Genomic DNA, 25,723 nt, shown 5'->3' with positions numbered 1-25,723 from the left:
GCTGTAAGCCTGCTGCTTCTGGTCCTGCCTCAGACACAACTTTACTTTCAGACAGAACAGAACAAACTTCAGCCACTTGCTGGTGTCACTGTTGGCCTGTTTCATGTGTATTGTGTTTGTACATTGATAGGCTGATGATGATCAATAGGTCTATTCTAACCTCTGCTCCTTTGTGTGTGTGTGTGTGTGTGTGTGTGTGTGTGTGTGTGTGTGTGTGTGTGTGTGTGTGTGTGTGTGTGTGTGTGTGTGTGTGTGTGTGTGTGTGTGTGTGTGTGTGTGTGTGTGTGTGTGTGTGTGTGTGTCCAGATGGCCCTGTGATCTGGAGGATGCTGACCTACCCCCCCACTCGGAGAGCACTCCTGGTGGGATGTGGACTACAGATGTTCCAACAGCTCTCTGGGATCAACACCGTCATGTGAGTACACAGCCTAAGCTTTAGTATCTTAGTGGCCTGAGTGGCCCCTGCACATTGAATATGGTACTGGCACTGATCTGTATATACTTGCATTCTCATGTTTCTTTCTTTTCTTTCTCTTGTTAATTTTCTTTTTCTTCGTATTCCTTGTGTTTTATATTTGACTTAATATTATCTAGATATATTTTTTCTGCATTGTTGGGAAAGAGCTCACAAGTAAGCATTTCACTGTACTGTTTTACACCTGTTGTATCCTTTGCACATGGAAAATAACCTTGAAACTTGTTGGTTAGAGTTTCCACATTAAGGAGATTTTTCTTATTTAACTCTGCATTGTTGGAAAAGAGCAAGTTAGAATTTTACTGTAAGGTCTACACTTGTTCTATTTGGCGCATGTGACAAATAAAGTTTGATTTTGATGTAAGGGGTAAGGCCCTGTCATAGACTAGCGTCCTGTCCAAGGGATGTACTTGTACATCAAGCTGCCTCACGCTACAGAAACAGGAGATATGCTCTGTCTCCTATGCTCCGTTTCGGCTCGCACAAACCAAGGCTCTTGTGCAAATTCGCTGGGCTAACATGCCTAAGCTATAGCTAAGCGAGGTAACATGGTTTGGATTAAGGTACATTCATATTTACATGTGAGTGGTATAGTAACATGCCTATATAGCCTTTAGCTTAGTGGGCTTGCATGGTCCTATGAATCATGTCGAATACCAGTTCAATGGTCCAGTCAACGCTTAGACAATGACATGCAGGATCTACACTATCATGTGCTGTAAAGGAGATGGTTCACAGAGCCACACCTGTGTGATTGGTAAGCAACCTTGCCCGACGAAAATTGACAATTGACAGTGGTAACCTACATTATTGTACATTTTTTGGGGTGTATCAAATTATTTCACGTAACACACCCCTTTTTCTGTTGCTGTTAATGCTTCATGCACTTTTCAGGGTCAATCGCTCACTGAATTTCCTTCGTGCCTGTAAGGTGGTAGACCAATGAGTCTTTATTTCCATCTCAAGTGAGATTGCATCGTCTAGCTCTCTCTCATCCCCCCTGATCTCAAGCATATTCTGGGCATTGTAAACAATCTTGTGATATGTGCTGTTGCTAAGCAACCATTCGAGGTGAGAGGAATAGGACAAGTGGGTGTGCGTGGGTGTCGGTTTGGTTTGGTGTGCGTGCGTGCTAGCGTGTGTTTGTGTGTACGTGCGTGTGGGTGATAACCAAGGTTTTACGTGTGTGTGTGTGTGTGAGTCTGCTAAGGTAGCTAGCGTGTGTTTTGGTCCGTTGCTGTGTTTACTTCTCCCTCTGGTAATTTGTAAAGCCGCAGGTGGTGGCAGAGACAGCCAAGTGACAACAAATCAGGTTGACGGGTTGTCTGCCTCAGTGGGATCCGACATGGGGCACATGCCTATGTGTCACTCACTCCTCACCAAACCCAGCCCCAGCCCAGATAGAACAGCAGCACAGAGAGTCACAATGGTTCAGGGCAGTCACACAGAGACACTTGCTCTTTCCTTGCCCAGCCCAAGATTGTCTCAGCTGGCTAAGGAGTATATGGAGAGACAGTCCCTCATCCTCTGTTCAACTCAAACCTGTTTGTGTCACTTACTCATCCTCTGCCCAGCCCTCAAATCAGACAGCATGATTCCTCTTCCTAAGATGCTTTGGAAGAGTTTCATATGGTATGAATCCTGTCACCCACTCTGAGTACCTCTTTCTTTGTTCAGACCCTGTCATGAAGAGATTACTCTAAATGCTGTTCCGCCAACATCCCAGCTTCGATTCCTCTCAGACTCTCTCAGGCACACTCCTATAGCGGACTCATAGACACACGCATGCACGTACGCACAGTACACACACACACAGACGTTGTTGTGAACTGAACTCAGAGTGCTGTCGGATTGACGTCTCCACCTGCCAGAGAGGGCCGGGATGAGAGATGTATTGATCCATATCTCTCATGGACTAAAGGTCTCCTGGGACATGCCGATTTTTCATGGCAGTTTCAGATATTTGATTGGGATATGTCTGTGGTTCCTTGCGGACTTCTCTCTCTCTCTCTCGCTCTCTCTCTCTGGCTCTGCCCGTCCGTCTATCTGTCTGTCTGTCATTGTGAGCCACAATGAGGAACAAGAATGAACTGGCCTGTCTTTTCAGTGAGTATGTGTCCTCTTCCTATTAGATCTGGAATCATAATGATTCGATTAGCCACATTATCCTGCACGCAAAGGTCACTGTAGGAGAGAGAGGGACGTAAAGAAGGAAGGAGAGAGAGGGAGGGAGGTAGAGAGAGACATGCAGGCAGAAGAGAGAGTGAAGTGATTAAGAAATGGACAGAGAGAGAGGGGGGGAGATAAAGGGAAAGAGAGAGAATTAATGAGAGAATGAGGGGCCGAGAGGGAAGGTCATCTGTCTGTTTCCCCTCTGCCAGAAGTTAAGCATGAGAGCACAACAGAGGCCACAGGTGTTGTTCATCCATCCATAATAAACAATGTCTATTAGTGACGATGTCACTGAACATTGTCCATGTTTTGCTCTGCTCTCAACATGATACTCATGTACACCGATTACTTAGAGTATATTTCAAAGTTTGTATTTATTAAGAAATGCCATAGTACATCCTACTGTAAAATTATACATGATTTGGAATTAACCAGCATAGGGTAACCTTTCAGATTATATTGTTTCTATCTTAATCTTTTGGTTTGTCATATTTTAGTGTATGATTTAGTTTTTATGTGTGAATGTTTGTTTACGTCGGCAGACACAGATGGTCAGCTATAGAAATGTCATATTGGAGATGTTGAGACATGCCAATTAACTAGTGACGCTAGACAGCCTGGGAGGAGAGCTGTAAAGGTCCAGTCGTTCGTGTGCGTTTGTGTGTGTGTGTGTCTGTCTGTGTCTGTCTCTGTGTGTGTCACCCTTGTATTGCCCTTGATGACTGAGGACAGTCTGTTGTGTATTTCTTATAGTTGATAAGCAGCTTTCAGGCTATCGTAGTAGAAAGGCCTCATATTGCTTATGCAGATCACGTAGCCGTGTGTAATTAGCCTATGGTCATATTCTTCTGTCTAATCACACACAGTAACACACATCCACAGCAACCTATTTTTTAGATGCGCTAATTGTTCTTTTATACTCTTCTCTAAGTGTGTCAAAGTTTATGTCGTCGTGGTGTGTGTTACTTTTGCTGTTGTAGTTCATTTCGGAGACTGTTATGACTTTGTTGTGGTATTTGTTTCGTTTTTTTGACTGTCTGACCCACCTGACCAGGAAAAACTCTGGACCCTAAACATACAGTAGTTGCTGTTGTTTTCTTTTAGAGTTGTGTAGGCGTCACCGTGTTGGTTAGTATAGTTGAACAGGTTTGAGCAGAGTTGAGCAGTATCCTGGTGTTCTCCGTGTTTAGTGAACTTAGTCTCTGTGTGTGTCTGTGTTCAGCAGCATTAGACATGAGTGTGGTAATGCATTCGTCTCCTTTTGTGAGAGAAATAGGCCAGTTCCCAAGGGAGACATTTCTCGCCTCCATTTCTCCATTTCTCTCTCTCTCTCTCTCTCTCTCTCTCTCTCTCTCTCTCTCTCTCTCTCTCTCTCTCTCTCTCTCTCTCTCTCTCTCTCTCTGTCTCTCTCTCTCTGTCTCTCTGTCTCTCTCTCTTTCTCTCGCTCTCTCTGAGTGCTCTTAGGCCCCTATGCTTTCTATCTCTCTTGTTTCTCTCTCTTTCCCTCCCCCCTTGAATTGATACGATTACATTACTGTTACCTGGTTAGTGTGCTGTCTGAGAGTATCAATGTGTTTAAATGATTGTGCCATTGAACTCCCAGTCATGAGTGGTTATTGGTTAGGGATATGATAGCTGGTCCTCTCACTCCTCGCATCTCACGCACACACACACACACACACACACACACACACACACACACACACACACACACACACACACACCACACACACACACACACACACACACACACGGTCAACGCTGCTGCTCTCGTATACACTATGTATTCAACTGCGTGACCAAGACACTATCCAATATATTTGTAAATACCGTCATGCTTGACATAGCAGTAGCACATTCATTATCTATACTTTATATCATATTGTGTACATATCAGGCTATTACTATGCATACTACCTATACTATTATTATTATAATTTGTATTTTTTTTACTCTTATTATTGATAATGATTATTGTACTGCAATGTTGTGGGAGCTAGCACGCAAGCATTTTGCTGAACTTTTTATACCTGCTGTAAACTGTGCACGTGACGAATATTTGATTTGAGTTGACACACACACACACACATACACAAACACACACTCCTCGTGTCACACTGAGGCTGCCAATGCATCCATCCGCTTTAACGATCAGGCCATCATGACCTTTCCAAACAATATCATCTTGTTTGTCTTTATGTCAGCTAACAGCATAGCCAGCCTTAAAGGAGCTCTGATAGGGTTGGTATTGTTCGCTGAGTCCTTAGACCCTCCAAGTATCTATCACTGGCTGCGTCCCAAATGGCATCCTATTCCCTAATATATATATATATATTGCACTACATTTGATCAGAGCCCTCTCAGCCCTGGTCAAAAGTAGTGCGCTATGTAGGAAATAGGGTGTCGTTTGGGACGCAGACTCTATCTCCTGGGAGGGAGTGGGCTTTTCAGCTTTAATCCTTTTCAATCGGGAGCATATTCAATGAAGCTCCAGTAATGCATTTGTAAATGTCAGCCGTAAGTGAACAATTTATGTCCCTCTCACCTTTAGAGTGAAATGGACTGGAGCACGACAGGTAGTCAGAGAGAGGTGAGAGGGGAGCAGAGGGGTGAGGAGGAAGACGAGAAGGAGGAGAGGTGAGGGGGGAACATTTTCTTTCTTATGCATTTATTGTACAGGAGTTCTTCCTGGCCATGTGATTAACTCCAGGTCACACACAGACACATACTGGCCCACTCCTCTCTTTATCTTCTTCCTCTCATCCACCTATTTCTCTTTTGCCCGCGCACCCAAGCCTCAGAGGTGAGTCCACACAAACACATCTCTTTCAGACACCACTTCCATCCTTCTCTCTTCCACCCTGACATTCCATTCCTCATACTCCACCTCATCCCCCTCTTTCCCCTCCTCCACCCTCTCTTGCTCCCCTCTCTCTGACATCTTTGTTGTCACCTTGTCTTCATGTCAGAGTGGAGAAAGGAGAAAGGTGTGGAGAAAGGTGTGAAGTGAATATATGGCAGAGGATAGCCAGTGGAGTGCAGACAGAGTGCAAGTTCCATTTTTAGAACAGAGGTTCTGAAGGCCATTTCACACCTTCTGCCTGCCCTTCACACATCACATACAGCCACTGGCACAATCTGAAATGGAACTCTATTCCCTATATAGTGCACTGCTTTTGACCAGAGCCTATAGTGAATAGGGTGACGCTCTGTTATATAACCTCCATCTTGGATCTGTGGATCATCTTGGAGAAGGTCAAGGGGTCAGTGTTGGTGACACACTGGGATCTTGTTCACGTTGCTGCTGTTGTTGTTGTTTTTGTGTGTTTACACAATCTACAGTCTACCATGTCACCTTCTGTGTTTTGGTTTTCAAGAGCCAGCTGGTGTGTCCTCCTTCAAACCCAATCAAAGTCAGCCAATGTTTATCTAGCTAGACTTTTTTCTTAACTTCTAAGTCGGAGATTAGTGTTTCTTGTTTATGTAATGATTTCTTTGTCTCTCCACTCCACTGTGAAGTTCCTATTGAGCTTGTTATACTTGCATAAGTGCACCCTCTTACACTGAGAGAATGTAATCATGTAATCACAGCATAACATCTTGAAAATGCATTACAGCAGTTGTTGTCGCACAATTTGAGCATAAGCACCATAGCTAATGCAGTGGAAGACTTGATTATTACACTTGATGACTCACTCAGTCACTCAGTTACTCAGTCACTTTCCTCCTCTGTTTCAGTCTATCTACCTCTCTCTCCTCTCTTCTCCATCTTCCTGTCTTTCTCTTGGCTGAATGGTGTCTTGTGGTGTCTTGTACTATTTGCATTCTAGAGTTCACTCTCAGACCAATATATGGAACAGTCCTGTGTATTTGTCCCTATCCTACCCTTGGCCCAAGTGATCCCCACAGACCTCAGATGTACAGGGCTATAGATGGATGTAGAGGGGTGTGTGTTTGTGGGGTGCGGAAGGGTGTGCCAGTGCGGAAGGGTGTGTTAGAGGGTTGTAATTGAACATGTCCATTGCATATCTCTGACCTATTACTAGATATCGCGTATTAAAGATGGTGGTTACCATGGTGAATGGAACTGGCTTCCAGATAACTTTTTTTTTTCTCCTCCCATCCTCCCATACTGAGAACAAGAATTCTCTCCACTTTCTTTATTCTCTCTCTCTCTCTCTCGCTCTCTCTCTCAGCTTTGATCCAGATTATCACACTGTGGTAAGTTATTGTGTCCATGCGGTCTCAGGCTAATTGAGCATTAATTAACATAAACACGTTTAGCATCTCTAGGCCTCCAAGCATGCAAGCTGCTGATGCCTCCTTTGGAACATCTACATTTGAATTGAATATACACCATCACAGTAAATCCATTATTTATTTTAGGCAGGTTTAACTTCTTGCGGATCATTGGGATGCTAGCGTCCCATTTCGACAACTTCCGGTGAAATTGCAGAGCGCGAAATTCAAATTACAGAAATAGTAATATTTAGCATTCATGTAAATACAAGTGTCATACATCAGTTAAAAGCTTAACTTCTTGTTAATCCAGCCGCTGTGTCAGATTTCAAAAAGGCATTACGGCGAAAGCACACCATGCGATTATCTGATGACAGCGCCCAGCACACAAAAGCTCAATATTAAAAATGACAGCCACATGAATCAATGGTGGGCTGAACTTTTTTTTTCTGGATGGTTTGTCCTCGGGTTTTTGTCTGCCATATCAGTTCTGTTATACTCACAGACATTATTTTAACAGTTTTAGAAACGTTAGTGTGTCCTATCCAAATCTACCAATTATATGCATATCCTAGCTTCTGGGCCTGAGTAACAGGCAGTTTACTTTGGGCACGCTTGTCATCCAGACGTCAAAATACTGCCCCCTGGCCCAAAGAGGTTAAAGAAACATTATGATACGAAGATCATGTATTTCAAAATAACAGAATATGAGTTGGCCTACTGATTTATCTGGCTATGAGACATGTCAAAGGCTGTAGGCTTGTTCATTTAACAGACAAGACATGCTCGTAAGTCCCTGGCCATTATTTTATGTTAAATGATTTTATAGTAAGAAGAATATAACTCAACTTAGCTGAATAAAATAGAAAATATATTTTTCCCATTCCAGAGCGAGTGCACATATGAAGTGGCTATTTTGAGCATAGAAGTGATGATTTGAAACAGGTCCTATACGCTAGATAAAAAGTTATTTGGCAACTTTAGTTGTGAATGATACAAACCATAGAATTCCTTAGAAATAAAAAGATATATAGGCTGCATGATGCGACTTTAGGTTATTGATGATTTGCGAAAGTCACAAAAAAAAGAATGTGCTTTGTTCCTTGCCTCAGGCTGCACACGCTGTTCTCTCGTCAAGTGATCATATTTTCACTCAACAGACTATTCTCAATTTAATATTGTCTTTAATAATATGTCAAATTTGTTTCGATTTAAAATGAGCCATTATCAAATGGGCAGGAACAGTGGCAAGAGAAAAAATTAATTTAACCCGGCCTCTATTCGAATAGCGAATAGAGGCCGGTTCGTTTCACTCATGTCAGGAAGCTAACTCCGGTTATTTTGCCGCGTGACAGGTGATATTCCGCCCAAACTCTGTATGTCATGGGCTCTCCAACCCTGTTCCTCAAGCTATCCAGTGCTTGATTTGGGAAAGCAAGTGAAATCTGTTCTGGAACATCGATAGTAACATGCTTACATTAAACTGTTGGCAGCCACTCTCTCTGCACGCTGGAGAAAGGAATGATGGAGAGAGGGGAGCAGATGGAAACGCATGGTAGTGAGATATTCTGTAGGTAAAGGTAATGTGTCAGCCTATTAATTAGGCTATCACCCTATTACTAGGCTATTCAAAATCCAATACAAATTCACTGTAATTGTAGGCTAACTCTGAATTTGTTTAAGTTAGAATTTACCAATTAAGTATCAAAGATAGCTTAAATCAGTATTTATTTTAATTGTTTGTGTAATATGTGGTAGGCTATGTATTGTATAATGGCACAATCATTTTAATTCCGTTTTTTGGGGGGCTTGGGCTCACATATAGGCCTATGCAGATGCATAAGCTCTAATATGCATATAGGTGTTTTGAATTAATCATCACCTTAGAAAACACTGTCCATTTGGTTGTGTTAGGCTTTGAAACAACATCCACAACGTCCATGTTTTTCTCAGTTTCAACCTTCTTTCTTCAAATTGATCAATCACAGTGAGGTGAGTTTTAAAGCACGGCACTGTTTTGATGAGAAGTGTTTCATGTGATTTTCAAAGCCATTTGCATTGATGTCAGAGTGGTTAGAGGGACAAAAGAGTCCTGAGTACCCGGCCATTAGCGACCTGAGGATCATTATAGAGTTGGGTACTACTAACATATGTCCAGAGTACATAAGAGGAGATTACCATGACTCAACGGTCACATAGGATTCTACTGTGGTCATGACTCATGACAGCCGGTGTGGTGGTAATACGGTCACTGCAACAGCCCTAGGTCTTACTGCATAAACCCTGGGTGTTTTTTAGTTGTGTTGGATTAATAGCAGTTTTGGCTACAGAGCTTCAGACTTCTCGTCCACTCTGGTCGTCATAAATAGGCTATATCATTTGAATGTTGTTTTTATGAATGACAGCTTTATTGAGTGTCTGAGACCTTCCAGACTTGTCATAAATGACAAATGACATCTGTACTGCCATCTGTGTCCAGTTCAGAGTAGTTACCCTGGTCTAAAATGTATTACGTTTAATTACAAATTGAACACAGCCATTTCAATTAGCACAGGCTGTTATTATCTACAATCTACAGTATCATCGCCATTTGACCATCTCACCACCTGTGATAGAGGGCCACATGGACGTTGTTAGCAGAATGTTTTAGTGGGCAGTGTAATTTAGATAATTGGGCTGTGAGCTCCCCGGTAGTCCAAGAACCTGCAGCTTCATTGTTAGAAGAGACTGGGGAAGGTTCATTCTTTCCTCTGCAAGTGGCCTGGGAGGGGGTCTCACCCACAAAAAGAAATCAGTTTTATTCCACATTTCTGGAATGGACCCAAAGCCCAAAGATCCACACAATTTGGCTAACTCTGTTTGAGACTATGCTTTTTCACTGGCACCATGTGGTTTCCACCCAATAGTCTGTATTATGGCAGCATTTGGATGCCATTTTGGAAGTGTTTCAAAGTGCTGTGCATCCCTTCCGGCTGGCCTTGCTGCTTCTTAATCAATCTGATTCAGACCTGAGATGGCGCTTAGCGGGCCTCTACTGCAGAGAGCTTTTACACCCGATGCTACTACAAACCCCTTATCAGTCATACTGTGTTCCTGTGTGTGTGTGGGCAGATGCATACTGAGATTGAAAGCCTCTGAGAGGCGAGACGGAAATCAGGCATCTTTGTTGCCTTCCGCCCAACATGTTACATCGCTGCATGTGGCTAAGGCCCTTGCTGTGGGCTCAGTTTTTTTTTTCAAAGGCTTTGCTTGACTTTTATTGACCCTGTGTGTGGTCCTCATGACCCCTTACACCTATACTTTAACTCTGAAGTATTGAACTTAGTCTCAAGTTGAGAAACATGTTGGCTGACTTACATAAAGTAAAGATTTATGCAAATAGGCAATCGGTAGGAGTGTTTTGTTTTGAAAAAGAGCAGACGGGAGCAGATGCTTTTTAAGATATGGAAAAATAAAATGCTAATTCATTGCTCCCTGCAGAGAATGAGTGACAAAGTGAGGGAGAAAGAGAGAAAGCGAAGGAATGCCTTTTATTTTTCACTTTTTTAATTAATGTTTTCTTCTCGTCTTTTTCGTTGCGTTGCGTTCCGAGTCTCTGTATTTTCTCATTTAACCTGGAGAATAGACAGTGTTTTTCTATAGAGGCTGGGAAGCTGCCTTGTGAGGCAGGAAAAGGGTTGATCAGAGAGCGGTGTAGTTTCCATTAACCACTGATATGCGGCCCGATTGTTTTGTCAGCCACTGTAGGGTAATCTGATCCTAGATCTGTGGCAACTTCTACCTTGAGCAGCTGTCTGGGCGTCTACAAGTTCCACAGGGCTAGGATCTTCCTCCCCCGTCTATATCACCTGGCGCCTTATCAATGAAGCAAGTCAAGGAGAGAATGTTTAGAGGCCCTGTCTGTCGAGCTTGATGAGGTGTAATCTGTCTAATTGAAGAGTTCAGCATCCTCCAGGCAGAAAAGTGGCACTTTAATTAGACAGTGACACCAGAGTGTTTGCGTCCCAAATGGCACCCTATTCCCTTCATAGTGCACTACCTTTGTCCAGAGCCCTATGGGTCCTGGTCAAAAGTAGTGCACTATTTAGGGATTAGGGTGCCATTTGGGAGATAGGCAGATACAAGCGTGAAGGGGGTGGATGGATGGAGACTCGGCTCATTGTGTCTATTTCGGGTTGATTGCTTTACCAGTGATTGATTGGTGACCACTCAACTAAAGAACATAATGGAGTGTACCTCTTCTCTACGGAGAGAATCATTAGCACATGATGATCTGTCTCATTCAATGTTTCCTAGTTCTGTTTCGCTCTCTCAAGCTTTATTGGCATGAGAGGGACAATCCAATGCAACACAACACACAATCGAAATTACCTTTGGGTTTCCTGTCCTGTCCTCAATAGTCTGTAGATGGCCATTCCAGAAGGACATTAATACCTGGCTGTTCTTTCCAGCATGGCCAGATAGTGGCCACCACCCTATTGTCTTTGTGCATCAACATGGCGTCCAGCTAGTGTCAAAGTTAGCCAAACTCTGTCTTTACACGGTAGCCATGTGGTGTCTGATGATGACCATATCCTGTCCTCTGTGTGCAGGTACTGCGGCACCACCAGGCCAAATTCTGTCTCTTTCTCTATGGTTCTTTTGACTGATGAAACACCCTCTCCTCTTTGTGCAGGTACTACGGCGCCACCATCCTGCAGATGTCGGGAGTGCGGGATGACAAGGTGGCCATCTGGTTGGCTGGGGTCACAGCCTTCACCAACTTTCTGTTCACCCTACTGGGGGTGTGGCTAGTGGAGAGGGTTGGCCGCAGGAAACTCACCCTGGCGAGCATCATTGGTAAGGGTTAGAAGGTCAGGGTAAAGATGAACGCATGGATCCTGAGGATTCAGGAACACATTTAGTGTATGTGAATAGATGGCATATTGGATCACAGTATACGTTTCACAGATAGCTCCACAGATAGATTTTAATGGAATTACATGGACTATGTGAAATTGTAATACATGTAACTACACAGACATTAGTAGTAACCCATATTATGTCTAAAGCAGTACACTGTTTGGTTAGACCGTATGTGTATGACTGTGTTGTTTCTCCTAGGTACATGTCTGAGTCTTTCTCTGCTGGCCATTGGGTTTCTGCTGTCTGCCCAACACACCCCTCCTGTCACCCTCCACCCCACTGACCCCTCAATGGTCAACTCCACCTGCAACAGACACTTGTGAGTACTCCCTACTCTACTACTGTATTATACTGTACTCTATCTGCACTGTAGTCTACTGTCCGACACAATACTGAATATGCCGTACCATTTCTGAATATTAATGGTTAAATGTAATGTTCTGGGGGGCCTCCGGGGTGGCGCAGTGGTCTAAGGCACTGCATTGCAGTGCTTGAAGCATCACCACAGACCCGGGTTTGATCCCAGGTTGTGTCATAACCGGCCGTGACCGGGAGTCCCATAGGGTGGCGCACAATTGGCCCAGCATCGTCCGGGTTAGGGGAGGATTTGGCCGGAGGGGCTTTACTTGTCTCATCACGCTCTAGCAACTCCTTGTGGCGTGCCGGGTGCCTGCAGAATGGTGTTTCCTCCGAAACTTTGGTGCGGCTTTCTTCCGGGTTAAACGGGCTCGACCTTCGCCTCTCCCGAGGCAGTTGGGGAGTTGCAGCAATGAGACAAGATCGTAATTGGATATGAGGAAATTGAGAGAAAAGGGAGGTAAAAATAAAATAAACATGTTCTGAAGGTAACATTGACATATGCACATCATTTTATTGTAAAGTGCAGGAGTAAAACAATGTCTCAGTATGAACCTGATCCTCCATGAATTGAAACATGGTCACTAATGAGGGTGTTTTTTAATGGAAGCCTCTCCAACAAAATCCAGGTAGAATAAGGAATTCCCCAGGGCAGCTGTTTAGGCCCCTTACTTTTTTCAATCTTTACCAACGACATGCCACTGGATTTGAGTAAAGTGTGTCTATGTAAAGTGTGTCTATGCCAGTGTGTCTATGTATGCGGATGACTCAACACTATACACGACAGCTACCACAGCGACTGAAATTACCACAACACTTAACAAAGAGCTGCAGTTAGTTTTGGAATGGGTGGCAAGGACTATGTTCCTCCTGAATATTTCAAAAACTAAAAGCATTGTATTTGGACAATCAATCACTAAACCCTAAACCTCAACTAAATCTTGTAATCAATAATGTGGAAATTGAGCAAGTTGAGGAGACTAAAATATATGATTGAATATGAAAATACTTTTGTGAAGATGGAAATGTGATTTTGGCCTTATAAATGAGAGAATTGTTTTTCCTATAAACTTGTGCCCAGTCAGTAGCCACGCCCAAGTGAGCTCAGAGTTCGTGTCAGCATGACGGAACGCCCTTTTGGCCAGAGTGCTTAAAAGGACTCGCTAAGAATTAACATACAGACCAAAACTTGCCATGTTGCTGCTGGCATGTAAAGTGGTCGGGAGCTGAACCTTGAATAATCAACCATTGAGACCATTCACGAATGGTTAAAACTAGAAGACCAAAAAGACGTGAGGCTGTGGTCCACACTTTGAAATGGTTAGAAACTTTGTGCTGAGACCAGACAGTGTGGATCGGTGGCTACACAACTGAAAATGTTTTAAACTCTACAGACCAGCCGATGTACAGTGCGAGCTGAACGTTACAAAATGGTTAGAAACTCTGAAACTCTCAACACAAGTGAAGAAGGTATGGACTATACCAGAACATTCACAGTCTGCAGTGGTGCATGAAAAAATGGTCCTAAAATCCCCTCTGATACAACTGTTGGTACTGAAGTACCGTAATTTCCGGACTATAAGCCGCAACTTTTTTCCCACGCTTTGAACCTCGCGGCTTAAACAATGACGCGGCTAATATATGGATTTTTCCCGCTTTCAAATTTTTTTTCTCCCAAAATAACACATTCTGTGACTTGCTCAGTTTTTTGGCGGCATGAAGCTTTCATTAGACCAATGAAATTGCCGAACGGGTTAAGGTCAAACAAGTTTTTTGTTTACTGTTTAGATTAAATCGAGCGCTCTCAAACTTCCCATCATTCTGATTACGGTAGTCATTTTGTCACCCTCATCATGGCAAAGACACGGAGAAATGCATATGATGCAGCTTTCAAGTTGAAGGCGATTGATCTGGCTATTGGAAAAGGAAATAGAGCTGCTGCACGGGAGCTTGGTCTTAATGAGTCGATGATAAGACGTTGGAAACAGCAGCGTGAGGAATTGACTCAGTGCAAAAAGACAACTAAAGCTTACTGCTAATTGTTTATTTTTGTTACAAGCCGTGTTTCGTTAAAGCCTATTTATTTTTGTTACAAGCCGTGTTTCGTTAAAGCCTATTTATTTTTGTTACAAGCCGTGTTTCGTTAAAGCCTATTTATTTTTGTTACAAACCGTGTTTCATTAAAGCCTGTGTAAAGTTCATTTGTTTCAATGTACCAGTAGGCACCTGCGGCTTATAGACATGTGCAGCTTATTTATGTTCAAAATAAAAAAAAAATGTAATTCAGTGGGTGCGGCTTATATTCAGGTGTGCTCAATAGTCCGGAAATTACGGTAACTATTCTAACAAACACTTCAAACAGAGAAGCTCTACAACTAAGAAGGACATTATACCCTCTGGTGGACAACCAGAGCCTTACATTGAGCCACTATCCATAGATGGGGTAGTGGCTACGCGTAATTATATATTGCATTTCTAATCCGAATGAGTGCTGGTTAGGGTGCTAAGTATTCTGGTTACTGTGAGTGTAGTTTCCAAATGTATGTACGATAAGTTGACTCTCTTTGTCTCTCCCTCTCTTTGTCTTACCCCACCCCCTTTCCATTGTGTAACAATCCGTCATATCGTGTCAGTCCACTAGGGACTTTTACCTCATGTAAGTGTGTATGGTATTCTGTGTTGTTATTTAGTTAGTTAATAAATAAACGATTAAATCAACTTGTGTAGTCCTGAATATTCAAAAGCGCTAGGGCTCTTGCGGATCCACGGTTTATGCAATGTTCAGAATGAGACTGATGAGGTAATAATGAATACTTGACTGTTAATGATGTAAGAGATATCGGTATATCTTTAGAGTTTAAGTCGGGAGATAGTAACTCGTTTAACATCTCTTCTCTTAAAAAAAATATCTCTTTCCTAATGAGTTAATTGTTACATGATTAATTTAATCGGGTAACAATTAAACATAATTAGTTTGATTCAATAAATAGCAGTCATCAGATTAATGATAGTCACGTCACAACAACAGAGAGCTAACATTAATAATATGCACGTCAATCTCTCCTGGCTACGTGTATTTGTGAGAGGTATTGACTGAGGTATTGCACCGAGCTGTCTGTTTGAACTACTGGCACACAGCTCGGACACCCATGCATACCCCACAAGACATGCCACCAGAGGTCTTTTCACAGTCCCCAAGTCCAGAACAGACTATGGGAGGCGCCCAGTACTACATAGAGCCATGACTACATGGAACTCTATTCCACATCAAGTAACTCATGAATGCAGTAAACACATAACATACACACTAATCACACACATTATAGATATGTGGTAGTAGAGTAGGGGCCTGAGGACACACTTAATATGTTGTGAAATCTGTTATGAATGTATTGTAATGTTTGAAAATGTATAATGTCTTAATTTTGCTGGACTCCAGGAAGAATAGCTGCTGCGAAGGCAGCAGCTAATGGGGATCCATAATAAATACAAATACAAATTAACATTTTACAGGGTTTGTTTCTTAATACATTTTCCCTGTTCTTCCATCTAGGATTAAATTAATGCTATTTCCAATGTAATTGTACATGCTGTACATGTTTCTGAACACTTACCTAGTAGATTATTCCAATATCTCTGCTCTGATCGTTTTATTCTACCAGGGGTTAATTTTAACTGCAACAACAGACTCTATTAGCGACAGTGCTACAGGCGTTGGGTCTCTGTTAATAGAAATGATGAAGAGAGAGAGATGGGGTGAAAGAGAGAGAGAGAGAAAGAGACCCTGTCTGCCCTCTGAAAGACTGAGCCACTCTCTGTCCTAATTTACACAACAGCATTTAGACTGAGTGTACAAAACAGGAACACCTGCTCTTTCCATGACGTAGACTGACCAGGTGGATCCAGGTGAAAGCTATGATCCCTTACTGATGTTGCACTTCAATCAGTGTAGATGAAGAGGAGGAGACAAATTAAAGAAGGATTTTAAGCCTTGAGCCAATTGAGACATGGATTGTGTATGTGTGCCATTCAGAGGGTGAATGGACAAGACAAAATATTTACAGTGCCTTCGGATAGTAATCAGATCCCTTGACTTTTTCAACATTTTGTTACGTTACAGCCTTATTCTAAAATTGATTAAATTTTTTTTTCCTCATCAATCTACACACAATACCTCAGAATGACAAAGCAAAAACAGGTTTTTAGAATTTATTGCTAATTTATGAAAAACCAAAAAATGAAATATCACATTTACATAAGTATTCAGACCCTTTACTCAGTACTTTGTTGAAGTACTTTTGGCAGCGATTATAGCATGAAGTCTTCTTGGGTATGACACTACAAGCTTGGCACACCTGATTTGGGGAGTTTTTCCCATTCCTCTCTGCAGATCCTCTCAAGCTTTGTCAGGTTGGATGGGGAGCGTTGCTGCACAGCTATTTTCAGGTCTCTCCAGAGATGTTAGATCGGGTTCAAGTCCGAGCTCTAGCTGGGCCAATCAAGGATGTCCTCGATCCTGACTAGTCTCCCTGTCCCTGCCGCTGAAAAACCTCCCCACAGCATGATTCTGCCACCACCATGCTTCACTGTAGAGATGGTGCCCGGTTTCCTCCAGACGTGACACTTGGCATTCAGGCCAAAGAGTTCAATCTTGGTTTCATGAGACCAGAGAATCTTGTTTCTCATGGTCTGAGAGTCTTTAGTTGCCTTTTGGAAATTCCAAGCGCACTGTTATGCCTTTTATTGAAGTGTGGCTTCCGTCTGGCCAGTCTACCATAAAGGCCTGATTGGTGGAGTGCTGCAGAGATGGTTGTCCTTCTGGAGATTCTCCCATCTCCACAGAGGAACTCTAGAGCTCAGAGTGACCATCAGGTTCTTGGTCACCTCCCTGACCAAGGCCCTTCTTCCCCATTTGCTCAGTTTGGCCTTGTGGCCAGCTCTAGGAAGAGTCTTGGTGTTTCCAAACCTCTTTCATTTAAGAATGATGGAGGACACTGTTCTTGGGGACCTTCAGTGCTGCAGACATTTTTTGGTACCCTTCCCCAGATCTGTGCCTCGACAGAATCCTGTCTCAGAGCTCTACTGACAATTCGTTTGACCTCATGGCTTGGTTTTTGCTCTGACATGCACTGTCAACTTTGGGGCCTTATATAGACAGGTGTGCGCCTTTCCAAATCATGTCCAATCAATTGAATTTACCACAGGTGGACTCCAATCAAGCTGTAGAAACATCTCAGGGATGATCAATGGAAACAGGATGCATCTGAGCTCAATTTCGAGTCTCATAGCAAAGGGTCTGAATACTTATGTAAATAAGGTATCTATGTTTTTTATGTTTAATAAATTAGCAAAAATGTCTAAAAACCTGTTTTCACTTTGTCATTATGGGGTATTGTGTGTAGATTGCTGAGGATTTTTTTTTGCTGAGGATTTCTTTTCAAACCGGTGCGCCAGGCACCTCCTACCATACCCCGTTCCATTTTAGAATAGGGCTGTATAACGTAACAAAATCTGTAAAAAGTCAAGGGGTCTGAATACTTTCCAAAGGCACTGTAAGTGGAACGGGGTATGGTAGGAGGTGCCAGGCGCACCGGTTTGAGTGTGTCAAGAACTGCAACGTTGCTGGGGTTTTCACAATCAACAGTTTCCTGTGTGTATCAAGAATGGTTCACCACCCAAAGAACATCCAGCCAACTTGACAGAACTGTGGGAGGTATTGGAGTCAACATGGACCAGTATCCCCGTGGAACGCTTTCGATACCTTGTAAAGTCCTTGCCCTGACGAATTGATGCTGTTCTAAAGGCAAAAGGGGGTGAAACTGAATATTAGGAAGGTGTTCCTAATGTTTTGAACACCAGTGTTTATTTACCAGCACTCTCTCTGGTTACTCACAGCAGCAACAAACAAGACAGACTCATTTAAGACAGACTTGTCTGTTCTGTCATTAGATGGCGTAGCAGTCGGACGTGTGTTTGTCTTGTCTTGTCCCATGTAAATAGTCGGTCTCATCGTTTTTTTTGTATATATTTTTTCATATTTTAATCTCACTTTCCACCTACGATCTAAATATACTTTCCTGCAACCCGCCCACCCAATGTGGTATGGATCTGCTGTTTGTATACGTTATACGCGTTCTGTCCCCTAGAGATGAATGTACTTTGGTACAAAAAGTGCAAATCAATCCCAGAAGAACAGCAAAGGACTCTGTGAAGATGCTGGAGGAAACAGGTACAAAAGTATCTATATCCACAGTAAAACAAGTCCTATATCGACATAACCTGAAAGGCCACTCAGCAAGGAAGAAGCCACTGCTCCAAAACCGCCATAAAAAAGCCAGACTACGGTTTGCAACTGCACATGGGGACAAAGATTGTACTTTTTGGAGAAATGTCCTCTGGTCTGATGAAACAAAAATGGAACTGTTTTGCTGTAATGACCATCGTTATGTTTGGAGGAAAAAGGGGGATGCTTGCAAGCCGAAGAACACCATCCCAACCGTGAAGCACTGGGGTACAGCATCATGTTGTGGGGGTACTTTGCTACAGGAGGGACTGGTGCACTTCACAAAATAGATGGCATCATGAGGATGGAAAAGTATTTGGATATATTGAAGCAACATCTCAAGACATCACTCGAGGTTAAAGCTTGGTCCCAAATGGGTCTTCCAAATGGACAATGACCCCAAGCATACTTCCAAAGTTGTGGCAAAATGGCTTAAGGACAACAAAGTCAAGGAATTGGAGTGGTCATCACAAAGCCCTTGTCACATCTGCTCCTGCTACACCCCCTAGTGGACATCCGGTGTCTCCTTGACCTGCAGCCTTTCCCCCAGTTCTCTCCCTCTTCTTCTCTCTGTGTGTGTGTGATTGTGTGGTTGGAGACAGATGTGCTGGAGTCAGAGCAGCTTCCCACCAGCTGCAACCCGTTCCATAATCAAGACCTCTACAAAGACTCAGTTCTGACACTTCCACTCTGTCAGATCGTAATCTCCGTTCAGTCAGTCATGCTTCTAGCTATTTGTTGTTATTTAAGATCCTGTTTCCTGCTGTGCCTATTTCCTTGCCTGACGCTGTTTCTCCTGTCACTGCAGTTTTACCTCTCTGACTCTGGTTCCTGTCTCCTGTTCCACATCTCACCACCCTGCTAACCTGTTCTGGATTCAACTCATCATCACTCCCTTGGATTCCCCTCCGGACCCGTTTACCCTGTCCCAACCCAGTTCACTCCAACCTCAGCCTACACATCTGGTTTCCTACAACTCATCCAAGCTTCTCTGGATCTGCACTTCATCTCTCCCTGTGTTACAATAAATATCTTGCTTCATTCATCCCTGTTTCCTGGTCTGAGTCTACTCTTGGGTTCCCCTGTGCTGCTCCGCTTAACAGCCCTAACCTCAATCCTATAGAACATTTGTGGGCAGAACTGAATAAGTGTGTGCGAGCAAGGAGGCCTAAAAAGCCTGACTCAGTTACACCAGCTCTGTCAGGAGGAATGGGACAAAATTCACCCAACTTATTGTGGGAAGCTTGTGGAAGGCTACCCAACATTTTTGACCCAAGTTAAACAATTTAAAGGCAATGCTACCAAATACTAATTGAGTGTATGTAAACTTCTGACCCACTGGGAATGTGATGAAAGAAATAAAAGCTGAAATTAATCATTCTCTCTACTATTATTCTGACATTTCACAATCTTAAAAATAGTGGTGATCCTAACTGACCTAAGACAGGGAATTTTTACTAGGATTAAATGTCAGGATTTGTGAAAAACTGAGTTGAAATGTATTTGGCTAAGGTGTATGTAAACTTCCGACTTCAACTGTAGCTGATGTTCTGAAAGAGCTGCAAAATCTGGATCCTACAAATCAGCTGGGCTAGACAATCTGGACCCTCTCTTTCTAAAATTATGCGCTGAAATTGTTGCAACCCCTATTACTAGCCTGCTCAACCTCTTTTTCGTATCGTCTGAGATCCCCAAAGATTGGAAAGCTGCCGCGGTCATTCCCCTCTTCAAAGGGGGAGACACTCTAGACCTGCTACAGACCTATATCCATCCTGCCCTGCCTTTCTAAGTCTTCGAAAGTCAAGTTAACAAACAGATCACCGACCATTTTGAATCCCACCGTACCTTCTCCACTATGCAATCTGGTTTCCGAGCTGGTCATGGGTGCACCTCAGCCACGCTCAAGGTTCAAAACAATATCATAACCGCCATAGATAAAAGACAGTACTGTGCAGCCGTTTTCATCAACCTGGCCAAGGCTTTCGACTCTGTCAATCACCGCATTCTTATCAGCAGACTCAATAGCCTTGGTTTCTCTAATGACTGCCTCGCCTGGTTCACCAACTACTTCTTAGATAGAGTTCAGTATGTCAAATCGGGGGGCCTGTTGTCCGGACCTCTGGCAGTCTCTATGGGGGTGCCACAGGGTTCAATTCTCGGGCCTACTCTTTTCTCTGTATATATCAATGATATCGCTCTTGCTTCTGGTGATTCTCTGATCCACCTCTATACAGATGACCCCATTCTGTATACATCTGGCCCTTCTTTGGACACTGTGTTAACAAACCTCCAAACGAGCTTCAATGCCATACAACACTCCTTCCGTGGCCTCCAACTGCTTTTAAATGCTAGTAAAACTAAATGCATGCTCTTCAACCAATTGCTGCCCGCACCTGCCCCCCCGCCGAGCATCACTACTCTGGACGGTTCTGACTTAGAATATGTGGACAACTACAAATACCTAGGTGTCTGGTTAGACTGTAAACTCTCCTTCCATACTCACATTAAGCATCTCCAATACAAAATTAAATCTAGAATCGGCTTCCTATTTCGCAACAAAGCCTCCTTCACTCATACTGCCAAACATACCCTCATAAAACTGACCATCCTACCGATCCTTGACTTCGGCGATGTCATTTACAAACTAGCCTCCAACACTCTACTCAGCAAATTGGATGTAGTCTATCACAGTGCCATCCCTTTTGTCACCAAAGCCCCATATACTACCCACCACTGCGACCTGTATGCACTTGTTGGCTGGCTCTCGTTGGCTGGCCCTCGCTACATATTCATCGCCAAACCCATTGGCTCCAGGTCATCTTTAAGTATTTGCTAGATAAAGCCCTGCCTTTTCTCAGCTCACTGGTCTCCATAGCAACACCCACCCGTACCATGTGCTCCAGCAGGTATATTTCACTGGTCATCCTCAAAGCCAACACCTCCTTTGGCTGCCGTTCCTTCCAGTTCTCTGCTGCCAATGACTGGAACGAATTTCAAAAATCACTGAAGCTGGAGACTTATATCTCCCTCACTAACTTTAAGCATCAGCTGTCAGAGCAGCTTACCGATCATTGCACCTGTACATAGCCCATCTGTAAATGGCCTACCCAACTACCTCATCCCAATATTGTTATACTTTTTTTTTGTTGCTCTTTTGCACCCCAGTATTGCACATCATCATCTGCACATCCATCACTCCAGTGTTAATGCTAAATTGTAATTATTTCACCACTATGGCCTATTTATTGCCTTACCTCCCTAATCTTACTACATTTGCACACACTGTACATAGATTTTTCTATTGTGTTATTGACTGTACATTTATTTATCCCATGTGTAACTCTGTGTTGTTGTTTTTGTCGCGCTGCTTTACTTTATCTTGGCCAGCTCGCAGTTGTAAATGAGAACTTATTCTCAACTGATCTACCTGGTTAAATAAAGGTGAATTGTTTGTTTATTTATTTTTAAAATTAGAGCTACGCCCTCTGTGGATGAAATGGGTCTGCCATATGCTCGCCGCACTACACACTCACACAGAAATAGATTATTCTCATGTTATCAGAGTAAAGAGCTCAAGATAGCATCTTCTCCATTCACAGCGAGTAAATGTGTTCTGTTATACCTCCTCAATGATCTTGTCTCTGTTTGTGACATCTCTGTCCAATCCTCCTGTCATCCCAGGCTGTGTGAGCCGTGCATGCTGGACCCGGGGTGTGGCTTCTGTTTCCGTGAGAACAGCACAGCTCTGTTCGCCTCCTCGTGTGTACCTGTCAATACAGCCTCCACTGAGAAGGCAGCCTGGGGCAGGTGAGCTACGTATCTGTCAATACAGCCTCCACTGAGAAGGCAGCCTGGGCAGGTGAGCTACAGGAGGCACAAAGGGGAGGGAGAGAGTGTGTGTTTGCGCATAGGGCAGCAGGGGGCAGGTGAGTCATAGAATGTGCTCTGTGTGTGGGTTTATTTGTTGTGTGTTTGTGAAGGGGATGGAGGGGGTTAGTGGAAGGAGTTGAATAAGACTCCTTGAAGAAGGCTTGAGAAGTGGTTATTCTATAATACTGTACTCATAGTACCCCTCTATCCATAACATAACTACTGTTGCTACAATACATTAACTGTCTTGTACCATGTTATTCCAGGTGTTCCAACTCGACCCAGCTGAGAGTCCATACGTACTGGGCCTATAACTACTGTCCCACCTCCTACTCCTGGGTGGTCCTACTGGGTCTTGTTCTCTATCTGGCCTTCTTCGCCCCAGGTGAGAGGCAACACTGATCTATGTAGAGATTCAATTTACGCTGTATTTCACTTGCATTGTGGGGCAACTACTAACCAAAGAAATGCATTATTAGAAAATGTGATCTCATTTGAAGTTTGGCATTAACCATGCATTGATGTCATTTGGTATACTTGCTTAAAGGTTTGATTTGTGTGCTTACTGTATATACGTCTTGATTCAGCATTGTTTGCATGCGGGGGGGGGGGTAGTTACTGTACTGTAGAGCTATCGTAAGCCCTGTGTCATCCCTCTACTTCCAGGTATGGGTCCAATGCCGTGGACAATCAACTCTGAGATTTACCCCCTGTGGGCCCGGAGCACAGGGAACGCCTGTTCAGCTGGAGTCAACTGGACATTTAACTTCCTGGTCTCCCTCACCTTCCTCCATGTGGCTCAGAACCTCACCTACTACGGTAACACAGACACATCTTCCTCCACGTGGCCCAGTCCCTCACCTACTACGGTACAAACCGTAGTCACTGATCAATACCCCACTTACAGGACATCCTTGATCAATCAACCTGAACAGCAGGCCTGCTTCTACTGCAGGATCTGACCTTTGTTGGACATTTGATTAATCTAGAGAGACTTGAGATATCTTATGATGGGCTCAATGTGTAATGAATGTAGTTTCATCATGCTTGATTACTTGCTGTCATTTAATAATGTGCAGTAGATACTGGATAGTGTGACAGAATTGTACTGTTGCAGACTAGAACTGAACTCTGCTGTCAGTACAGGAAAACCTCTGGGCCCTTCCTGGTCAAGTCATGTACGGTAGTCAGGGAAAAACTGTAGGCCTTATTAATGACTGACAGATTATGTGTTGTTGATTGTGTAGTTGTTGTGATTGTTATTTCCCAGGAGCGTTTTTCCTTTACTCCAGCCTGGCTCTGCTGGGGTTCTTCTTCATCTACGGCTGTCTGCCTGAGACAAAGAGCCGGAGGCTGGAGGAGATTGAGTCCCTGTTCGACAACCAGCTGTGCTCCTGCGGGGCCACAGACTCTGACGAGGACCGGCAGGTGGAGTACATCAGGGTGAAGGGGAGCAACTACCACCTCTCTGATAACGATGCCTCCGACGTGGATTAGCCCTAGCCTGAGTGCCAGTCTGTGCTTTCATGCCAACTCATTGTCATGCCAAATAATGGCTTGATGATGACAGCCATGGAGTTGGCAAGAGCACAAACAGATCTGGTCCCAGTCTAGTTTGTAACTTTGGCCTTGGATATTGTCCCTGTTCTCTCATCCCAGAAAGTGTGTATCAAGTGTCTCAGAGTAGGAGTGTTGATTTAGGATTAGTTTTGCCTTTTAGATCATAATTCATAATATTACATGGACAGGAAGCTTGATACATACAGCCCCTGATCTACAACCTCCCCGAGTCCTGTTCTCTGGTTTGCCTCACAGTCACATAGGTTACATTGCTCCATCTTTTTCACAGACAGGGTAGCTATTTATAACACAAGTTACACCTTTGATTTTGCCAATGTAATGTTGTAGTTACTTCTATAGTTTGATAAGAATCTTATTTTTGATTTTTAAACCATCATGTAAATAGTATTAAGCATACATTACATTCATATTTATCCTCAGCATTTAGACATCCATTTTACTGTTCATATGTCGCATTATTATGAATTTACATATATATGAGGCAGACCAACAATTAACAAAACTATTGCCTTTTCCCTCACATAAAACCCTATGATTAGAGATAAAACCTCTTCACAACAAAACCTTTATTGTAGGAGTCCAAACGTCCACTAAAATGGCCATGATATTACAAGTTTTAAAATCAGAGGGAGGGGTTGTAATATATAGTGTTGATACCAGTATGCCTTTCTATATGAAACTCAGAACAATATTGTCTCAGCTTGTCCGTAGCATCACAAATGGGGCGTCAGACACTAGTAGTACACCTGGGCAGTGCGTCCCAAATGGCACCCTATTCCCTATATAGTGCACTACTTTTAACCAGAGCCCTATGGGCCTTGGTCAAAAGTAGTGCACTATAAAGGGAATAGCATGCCATTTGGGACTTATCCTGGTCTCCGTCTAATGATGATGTTCAGTCTTGCTTTGCTGTTTGTTTAATCATGTTGGTTGATAAGCTACAGTAAGTAGCACATAACCCGTCTTTGTTTTCTCATTAGTAAACCTATGGATTATTATGTTATTTATTCCAATATATTATACCCATGATGTCGGTGCCTGTACTGAAGTGAAATGTATGAGGGAGTTGACTATATGGCCAGCCAGCGTGATGACAGCCTTTTTTGATTTCAGAAGTTGCACAAATGTTTTTATTGATAAATGTAGACTAGACTATTCATTGGGTTGTACCTCAGTCTATCAGAGAGAATAACCATGCATTGAAATGGACAGTTTAGTCAGTTAATGTCACACACATAGTTGCTCTTTGGGAAAACCATGTCAGAAAGAATGTCTTATTTTGTCTCCATTTTACGTTGTGTCTTCCTCCACAGCCTTATGTACAAATTGCAATGCATACTCTTCACGTGAAAGAGCTGGGGTTCTCGTGTTCTAAAGGGTCGAGGAGTACTGTACTGTACTTGCTAATGTTGTTTTATATATCGTAAAACTATGTAAGGTGACACCTTTTTAGTTGAGTACTTCAGTACACTTAGATTTGTGTGTAGCAAACTCTTGTTGAAAGTGGTCAACATAAAGTCGCTGAGAATATGTCTGTGTATTATTGGCTGTGACAAAACAAAATAGATAGCTACTATTGGGAATTCAAATAGGATTTTCTTTAGACTGAAATGAAATGACAGCATTTCAAAGGATCACTAGATGTGTTTTGCCAGTTCATTGGAACATCAGTGTGTCAATACTGGATTATTGAGTATGTATTATCAATATTTGAGTATTTGATTAGAAATGTGATTAGAAAAGAGAGGATACTATAGGTAGTCTAAAGTGGAGGTTCACTGGAAGATATGTCTTTTTTTTATTATCACAGTGCGTTTTATAGAGGAAAAAACACTTTATTG

At 43.0% G+C, this 25,723-nt stretch overlaps 1 protein-coding gene across 1 annotated transcript; it reads left to right on the top strand.

Moving 5' to 3' along the window:
* The first annotated feature begins 310 nt into the window (after positions 1–310).
* LOC106609118 (proton myo-inositol cotransporter) lies at positions 311–25,710 on the top strand. Its single transcript, XM_082977611.1, has 7 exons — positions 311–415; positions 11,562–11,725; positions 11,990–12,110; positions 22,113–22,238; positions 22,568–22,686; positions 22,968–23,120; positions 23,572–25,710. The coding sequence occupies exons 1-7, from the start codon at positions 327–329 to the stop codon at positions 23,796–23,798; spliced, it is 999 nt and encodes a 332-aa protein (XP_082833737.1). The 5' UTR covers positions 311–326; the 3' UTR covers positions 23,799–25,710.
* Positions 25,711–25,723: the final 13 nt, after the last annotated feature.

The sequence above is a fragment of the Salmo salar genome, chromosome 07 (assembly GCF_965601325.2).
Source record: "Salmo salar chromosome 07, fSalSal1, whole genome shotgun sequence".
Lineage (NCBI taxonomy): Eukaryota > Metazoa > Chordata > Actinopteri > Salmoniformes > Salmonidae > Salmo > Salmo salar.
Note: the sequence above shows the minus strand (reverse complement) of the source record. Positions and strands in the feature narration are given on the sequence as shown.

What these genes read in the sequence shown, in the direction of transcription:
- LOC106609118 (XM_082977611.1), top strand. Translation starts at nt 327, where the DNA reads ATGCTGACCTACCCCCCCACTCGGAGAGCACTCCTGGTGGGATGTGGA. An exon ending in CACCCTGGCGAGCATCATTG is followed by an intron (nt 11,726 to 11,989) that starts GTAAGGGTTAGA and finishes TGTTTCTCCTAG; the next exon opens with GTACATGTCTGAGTCTTTCT. An exon ending in TCAGAACCTCACCTACTACG is followed by an intron (nt 23,121 to 23,571) that starts GTAACACAGACA and finishes GTTATTTCCCAG; the next exon opens with GAGCGTTTTTCCTTTACTCC.